General features: G+C 56.9%; 1 protein-coding gene across 1 annotated transcript in view; it reads right to left on the reverse strand.

The window, feature by feature from the left end:
- Positions 1-5,567: 5,567 nt before the first annotated feature.
- CDH22 (cadherin 22) overlaps positions 5,568-8,344 on the reverse strand; it is a 64,025-nt gene continuing 61,248 nt past the window's right edge. The window contains exon 11 of the mRNA XM_037499747.1: positions 5,568-6,112. Coding sequence (XP_037355644.1) covers positions 5,568-6,112 — 545 coding nt within the window. The remainder of the gene's footprint in view (positions 6,113-8,344) is intronic.

The raw sequence follows: 8,344 nt of genomic DNA on the forward strand, positions 1-8,344 counted from the left end.
GCGGCAGATGCAATTCTGCGTGAGTGGCGATTTCTGTGTGTGGGCACCATTCCTGCTGTCCCCAGCACACCTGACAATCTGGGGCTGGGCAGGCTGCACCCCGGAGGGGGCATGTATGTTCTCACATGCCAGGGCTCTGACCCGCTGCCTGTGTGGGAGATAGACTTTAAAGGCATGTGTGTGTGTGTGTGTGTGTGTGTGCTTATGTGTGGAGTTAAGCACATATAGCATGGCTAAGGGTGAACCAGAGTTGCCCAAAGGTGCACAGGGATAGCGTGACCAGTCCTGAGGACACGTGGTTTGGAAGGGGAAGTACACGCATTCAGGCAGGCAGGTGTGGGGGGTCTATACCACTGCATGTGTGTGCACACTTGTTGTAGACCTGAGTGCTTGTTGGAGGATTCCTGTTTAGATGCTTACAAGTGATCATGTGTGTTAGGTGTGCACATGCATATGCTTACATATGACCTCTATGCTCACATGCATCATGCACTTGAATTTAGTTTGTAACTGACAGCTCCTGAGGCCTTGCATGTTTCCCTTGCATGCATGCAAAGATGCACATGCATTATGAACGGCAGGCAAGGAGCTAGGAATTCATGTGCACAAATACACTGGAAGATGCACACATGTGCACTGTGGACTGATTGAGGGAACCTGGGAACACAGATGTTGTGGATGTGTGTGAGAGCATGCCTGAATGGGAAAATAGATTAAAGAGAACACACCTATGGAAGGCATGTTTGTGCTCTCTACGTACATGTGTGTGCACATGTGCTCCGGTCCACCCTGGGCGTGCTGCAGTGGCAGAGCTGCAGGGAGATGCTGGGTGCACGGCTGTGTGCGTGCACTGTCTGCATTGTGCACACACTCAGGGAGATGGCCGAGGCTGCACACGTGCACGTGCCCTGTGCTGGCATGATAGGTGGGCATGCTTGCTCAGTCATGTGCATGCACTGAAGCAGAGAGCACCCGCCTCCGAGCGAGGGCTGACAGGGTTCCATTTTCCGAAGGCTGGGCGGCCAGTGACAGAGCTGGCCTGAGAGCTCTGGCTGGCAGGAGGTAAGTGGAGCTGCTGATTCGTGACCCGGGGGTGGGCAGCGATGACGGCTGGCTGACGGATGCGGCGCTTAGCCGCCCCCTATGACAGCAGCCAGCTCGCTGAGCCGCCTGAATCAGGAGGTGGGAGGTTAGTTGTTGACCTCTGCGCTCAGCACTGCCTTCCCCCTTCCTCGTGCCTGTCCAGAGCCACATGCAGACACACACAGCGATGCATACCAGACGCAGAGACCCAGGCATGGACCGAGGCCTCGGCTCCACCTCCAGCTTGTGCCCCTGCTTGGCCATCTGTCTCCAGGGCCTCCCCTCTCCTCCAAATGCTTCTTTCGTCTCCCCACATTCCCCCGGAAACTCCATTCAGAATTGAGTGGTCCCGGTTCTGTGCAGGCTCATTATGGGGCATTGAAATGGTTCCAGGTCCTTCCAAGCTTAGCATCTGTGAGCAAGGCCCCCTCATCTGTGACCACTGGGTCCCTCTTCCCTACAAGGGGGCTGATGAGTACGGCTGCTGGGAAGTAAGCCGGGCAGCACCCGTAAAGCACTAGACACAGGGAAACCAGAGTCCATCCCTCATGGGTGTTACCTGTGTCAGTAACACTCACGCACAGGGCTCAGCGGAGCCTGGCACACAGCCAGCATCTGTGAACGCACCCCCGCCACCGCCACCACCACCAACATCATTGTCATTAACATCCCGCTTCTAAAATTCTTGGCCAATTAGACATCAATTCTGTGACCAGAATGCTCTTTTATCTCATGGTGACAGGGATGACGATGATGACAATAAAAAGGGAAGTTTTTCTTTTTGTTTCCCCTGATGCCTCACAAGGAGGGCAGCATGGTAAATGGAGGCTCTTTGTGCCCCTGGACAGAGGCGGTGTGCCCAGCGAGAGCCTGGTGCTTGGGTGGCAGTGCTCTGTGCGTGACCAGGGAGAGAATTTGCAACTCTGGGGGGAGCCTAGGGGAGCCAAGAAGACAGACGGCCAGAGGATGTCCACTCCACAGTGAGACCCTTGTCTGTGACCTCCGTCATCAGAAAAATGTGCAAGCTCACAACAGGCTTGGCATTCATGGGCCCCCGGTGGAGCCCAGCAAGGGGCTGAGCTCATTGGCTCTCACTCCCATCTGGGGCTAGACTAGTGGGGACGGCTGTGCGGATGCAGTAACTGGAAGCACAGGGAGTGGAGGGAACCATGGCTTCCCCTCCACAACCCGCTCTGGACTTGGCAGAAATTATGGGGAGGCCTGAGGATACCCACAGCTGGAGGATGGTGTGTGCTGCTGACAGCGCAGCTTCAGGGGCCAGAGTGGCCCCGTTAAGTCACGGCATCGCCACTCAGCAGAAGTTTGACCTGGGGCAAGTTACCAAACCTCTTTGTGCCTCAGTTTCCTCACCTGTAAATCGAGGGCTGCGTCATCAGGCTGTCGTGAGGTGAAATGAGTGAGCTCATGTAAGGGGCTCAGATCCATGCCTGGCACCGGGGAAATGCTCAGTGTTAGTCATTATTGCTGCGTTTTGTCCTACGATGCTACAGGGTAGGTGTTCTGAGTGTGGCACTGCGCGGGGAAGAAAGCAGAGTCACAGGGAGGGTAAGTCACTTGTCCAAAGTCACCTTGCTGGCAAACGGTGGAGCCAGAGGCTCCAAAGTTAACTCTGGAAAAAGAATGCTCTATTTTGGGCAAGATCTTTAACGCTGCGGCCTTGGGGAAGTCATTCCCTATGTTTGGACAAAATATTCTAGGGTTCTGGTGACGCCATGGTTTCCCCTGCAGACGTGTAATCTGCCTGCGATTTCCTGCTTGGCCCGCATCAGAATCTGTCAAGGCAACTGGTGTGTGTGGAAGGAACAGAGACTGGGAATCAGGGGCCCTGTGTGGTCCCGACTCTGTCCAGTACCGACGGGTGACCTTGAGCCAGTCACTTCACTCCTCTGGGTCGTATCCCCGTCTTCAGTGAAAATGGCATTAACGAACTTCACAGTTGTTGCTGGGATGCTGTATGTGAGACTTGGGCACACATGGGCGAGAGAATGGATCACACATTCCCCCCACTGGTACCCAACTTACATACCCATTTGTAGCATGGAAACAGGAACCATGACTTATGGGCCCTACATGGAATGAGTTGAAGATCCCAATATCCCCATTTGGGTTGACCCCACTAACCTCATATCCCTACCATGAGTCACCTTCGGTGGACCTCCCAAGACACATTCAAGTTGAGCAGCATGAAGTTCCTTGGCCTGGCTTTCAAGATCTTTTTTCAGCTTCCTCCAACCAGCCTTTCCTGCCTCATATCTCACTGTGACTCCTCCACCTTGGGATCCATCTTCTGGGACCACACACCATACTTCTTGCCTCTTCCCCGCCCCCAGGCTTTGCAGATGCTCTTCCTTCTGCTTGGAAGGCTCCTGCTTGCATCTCATAAATCTCATACTCATGCTTCAAGATCCATGTGCAGGGCCTCCCCAGGTGGCGCAGCGGTTGAGCGCTGGGTTGCGAGGCTGCCCGCAGCCTCTGCAGCGCCAGTTCAATCCCCGGCCACCAGTGAGGGTCCCACAAAAAAAAAAAAAAAGATCCATGTGGAGTCACCTCCTCTGGGAAGCCTTCCAGGAATTATTTCATCTTCAGTTTCCAGGGTGTTTTGTTAATTCTGCCATAACTCTTACCAAATCCATTTTTATTGGGTGTTTCTGCCTCTGCCCATGATCCTAAGTCAAGCTTTGAGTTACTAGAAGTTACGACTTATGATCTGCGTGACTTTTGGATGGGTTACACCATTCTGAGTCTGTTTCCTCATCTGCAAACTGAGGCTGATAGTATCTTAGATGAAATAATACAGATAAGGCACTGAGGACATAATGATCACCTCTGGATCTGTGACAGTGGATCTTGGTGATGTGGAGGGAATGAATGAATGATCCCTGGGAGGGTAAACAAATAAGGCTAACGAGCATTTATTGAGCACTTTTGTGTGTCAGGAAGGCACTGGGATCAGAGCTAAACATTCAGTATCTCTTTTAAGCCTCTTTTTTTTTTTTTTTTTTTTTTGTGGGACCCTCGCTGGTGGCCAGGGAACGAACCGGCGCTGCAGAGGCTGCGGGCAGCCTCGCAGCCCAGCGCTCAACCGCTGCGCCACCAGGGGAGGCTCTCCTTTAAGCCTCTTGACAAACCCTTTAAGGGAGGGAGTGTTCTAGCCCCATTTTACAGATGAGGAAACTGAGGCTTCAGGAGTTGAAGGCCTGGATGGAGGAGGCCCAACTAGTGGGAATTGGAATTTACAGCTGGTCAATGTGGAATGAATGGATCTCTGGGGGTTAGGGGCGGAAGAACAAATAAGCTATTATCTTACAATCATGGTTTTAGAGCAGGAGGCTCTTAGAAGTGACTTAGCCCTGAGGTTCTCAACTTCAAGTTCACAGACGGGGAGGCTGACGAGTGCTGGGCTCAGACAGATGAGGTCTCCATCATGCTCAGTGGCTTCTGACCTTTCTGTCTCCCACCAACCCTTCCCTCTCAACCAGGTCCAGAGTCGCCCAGCCCTGCTTCTCCTGGCACTCCTGCCAGGTGCCCTACCCTAGTGTTGCCTAAAACTCCAGGAGGCCACACAGCTGCTGGAAACCCTCCTGTCCTCTTGCAGGAGCAGGACCTCTATCCGGGACCCCTGCCTCCTCCCTTGGCAATGTTGGGGAAAAGGCAAGGACAACTGGGGAAGGCAAAGAGCTCCTGCCTGGGAGGCAGTTATTCTTCTAAAAACGACAAAGATACTGGCAGCATCAGGGGCTCTAACATTTATTGAACACCTACTATGTGCCAGGCACTGTCCCAATCACTGCACACACACGAACCCTTTTGTAGCCTCTCAACTCTTTGAGGTAGGTTCTGTTATTAACCTCATTTGACAGACGAGGAAACTGAGGCCCAGAGAAGTGAGGTGACTTGCCGGAGCCCAGGCAGTGGGGAGGTGCCAGAAGCTCCTGGGTTCACTGGCCGGGTGTCCTGGGCCAGGCCACGGCCACTTCTCTGGGTGGCTTTCTCCCTCCTTTACCCGGCGTGCCACCTCACGGGTTCTGTGGTGACTAAGATGTCCCGTCCAGTGTCCCAGCACACAGTAGGCACTTAGTAAATGATCAGCCCTGCCGTCCTCTGCACTCTCACGGGGGACAGCCGCATCCTCCCGCCAAGGCAGGTGTGCGAAGCCCACCGCGTCTCCCCACAGCCACGCCGCCCTGGCTCCCTCCAGGCCCCAGAGCCACGCAGCGCCCGTTCTCTGCAGCTTTAATGACGTCGGCCATAAATTCCGCACCTCTGGGCCGGAGCAGCCCACCCCGCACTGGGGGGGCTGGGGGGTGGCCCCGGGCAGTGCACCCCTCCCAGAACCCCCTCCCGTCCGTCCGTGCGGTCGCCCTGGGAGTGTGGGAGCCTCGGGGCAGGGGCGAGCAGGGGGAAGGCTTTGTCCTCGGCGCCCTCGGGTCCGGGTGGGGCGGGCGGACGCGCCGTCGGCGGGGCTAGGAGGCCTCGGCCTCGTCGTCCGCGCGGGGGCCGGCGTAGAGCGCGGCCAGGGGCCGGAACCGCGGGCCCCAGCCGCGCAGGTACGCGAAGTCCTGCTCGGAGCCCGACGAGCCGCTGTGCAGCGAGCTGAGCGAGGCGGCCGGCGAGCCCGCGCCCTCGAAGGCGTAGGTCTGGAAGGCGTCGTAGGGCGGCACCGACAGGTCCGCGTCCGCCAGCGCCACCTTGCGGCGGATGAAGTCCCTGAACACCGAGAAGTCCAGCTCGGGGCTCGGCGGCCCCTGCGGCAGCGCGTGGCGCTCCGAGGGCAGCCCCGGGGCCGGGGGGCTGCCCCCCGCGTCCCCGCCGCCGCCCGCGTCGCCCCCCTTGAGCTCGCCGAAGTCGTAGAGGCTCCGCAGCGCCGACATGTCGTAGGCCTCGGTGTCCTGCTCGCCGCCGCCCTCGTCGTTGTATTTGATGACATTGTCCCGCATGTCCTCGTCCTCCTCCGAGCTCAGGTGGCTCTTGTGGTGGCGCCTGAGCGTGAGGATCAGCAGCACCAGCACTAGCGGGAGACAGAAGGGGGCTGAGTGAGGGCCGAGCCCCGCCAGGGCGTTCTGTCCCCCTCCCACCCCTGCAGAGCCAGCCCGGTGCAAGTCTTAGGTGCAAGTTTCCTGAGATTTCTGTGCAAAAAAAGCCTTTTTACAGCCAGTGCTGAAGTGGCCATCAGGAAAGACAGTGAGCTGCCCACCTGGGGAAGCAGGTGCACGGAGGCTAGGCCGCCGCTGGGGTGAGGGCAGGCAGAGCAGCGTTGAGATTTCATGGGGTGTTGAGGGTTGACGCCAACCTCTGAGGTCTCCATCCTCAGCCCCATGGACAGAGGCATCCCAGGAGATCTCTAGGTGCTGGGGTGGGGGAGGTGTGAAGGGGGCAGTTGAGGGGCAGATGGGGCTGGGGAAGTGACAGATGTCCCTGTCCTTGACCTCTCACCCCTGCTCTTGGAGTTTCTTGCAGGAGCCCTTCCTAGAGAGCTCCAGGCCCGCTTGGGGGGTGGTGTTCCTCTCTCTATCACGCTGGTTCTCAAAGAGAGGTCCCTGGACCGGCAGTAGGAGAGAGGTCTAGCTCCTAGAAACTTGCTGGAAATGCAAATTCTCTCTCTTCCTAGAGCTATTATTTCATTTTTTTAAAAATATTTATTTATTTATTTATACAAGCACTGGGTACAGTCAGAAGCGCGGGAGGGTGAGAGAATTCACAGAGCCAGAGCGGGGAGCAGAGCAGGCAGAAGGACCGAAGTACACTGCTGAGGGGAGCAGCGGGCGGCAGGAGAGGTCTGCGCGCCATGTGGGACCCTTGCCCGGTGGCCAGGGATTGAACCGGTGCTGAAGAGGCTGCGGGCACCTTCGCAACACAGCGGTTGAGCGCTATTTCAATAAGGCCTGCAGGCCACTCAGCACTGACCCTGCTGCTTGAATATGTCTGTCTCTTCCTACCCCAAAGAAGATACCCCATGCCACCCTTGAGGACCAGGGACAGGCCTGTAATGCAGGAGGCATCAAAGCTTGCTGAGGGCGTGCCTGCAGGGGGAGCTGGCTGGAGGCCTGGTGAGTGAAAGGCAAGTGAAAGAATCTCCCTTTGCTCTCTTCTGTGACTCCCAGGACGCCACATTCTCTCCCTCCCCCACCTCACTGACCTCCATCCTCAGTCTCCTAAGCAGGCCTCTCCTCTCCTCTGGCTTCTCCATGTCAGCTGTCAGGACTCCGCCCCTGGCCCTCGGTCTACACTCCCTCTCCCCTGCCCTCCTCCGGTCTCAGGGCTCTCAGTTCCATTTACAGGCTGACAGCTCCCATCTCTCAGCCTCCAGCGTGGCCTTCCTTGGCGTCCCGATTGTACAGCCAGTTTCCTACCCAGCAAGTCCTCTGGGTTGACCAAGAGAATCGCAACTTAACATGTTCAACTTGGAAATAATGATCTTTCCTCTTTCCCAACTTCAGTCTCTCTGTCTCAGTGACGGTGACCTCTGCTTTCCAGCTACTCGGAGCTCTGGGTGTCATTGGTTCACGGATAAATCCTGATATCTACAATAGTTTAGCACACAGGACATCTCTCTGGGTGGGCAAAAAGGGACCTGAGGAATAGATGCGAGAATTAAATGCAGAGGTGGGCGAATGGAGGGCCATCATGTGTTGGGTACTGTGCCAGCCACCAGACTCTCCTGGATGCCCCAGCCAGTGGTGAGAAGCAGCTGCTGGGCCACAGGGCAGGGTGCTGGCTCGTGACCTAACAAGGTGGCTGGTGACAGGGAAGGGGGCGGGGGCTGGGGACAGGTCCAGAGGGAGGGAAGGTGTCAGGAGGGAAGTAGGAAAGATGGATGGACGACTTTTGGAGCTGGAGGCCAGGAGCTGCTAGGGGGATGCCCGTGAGAGCAGATGGTGGGGAGCGCGGGCGGCGGGCGACAGATGTGCCAGGCCTGATCAGCGATTCCGCCCGTCACCTTTAGAGCACTGATGTGCACTTTCTTCATTTGTGGGCAATTAGGCAGAAATTTGTTTGCACAGCCTCGGAAAATGAAACCGCTGTAAAGTGCACCCTCTGGAAAAAGGGTTTCTGAGCCATGGGCTGGGGTGGGGAAAGAAGGGGGGCCCGGGCCTCTCAACTATGGAGGAGTCTGCCAGCGCCTCTGCGGGGACCCGAGGAGGTGCAGCTTGGCCACGGGCAGGTCCTGGGCGGGCAGGAGGTGGGCCGTGTCCGCATCAGTGGTCAACAGTGAAGGGGCCGGGGGGCAGGTGACATTTCC

This window comes from Talpa occidentalis, unplaced genomic scaffold (genome assembly GCF_014898055.3).
Source record: "Talpa occidentalis isolate TD23 unplaced genomic scaffold, MPIMG_talOcc4v2.1 talOcc4.10, whole genome shotgun sequence".
Lineage (NCBI taxonomy): Eukaryota > Metazoa > Chordata > Mammalia > Eulipotyphla > Talpidae > Talpa > Talpa occidentalis.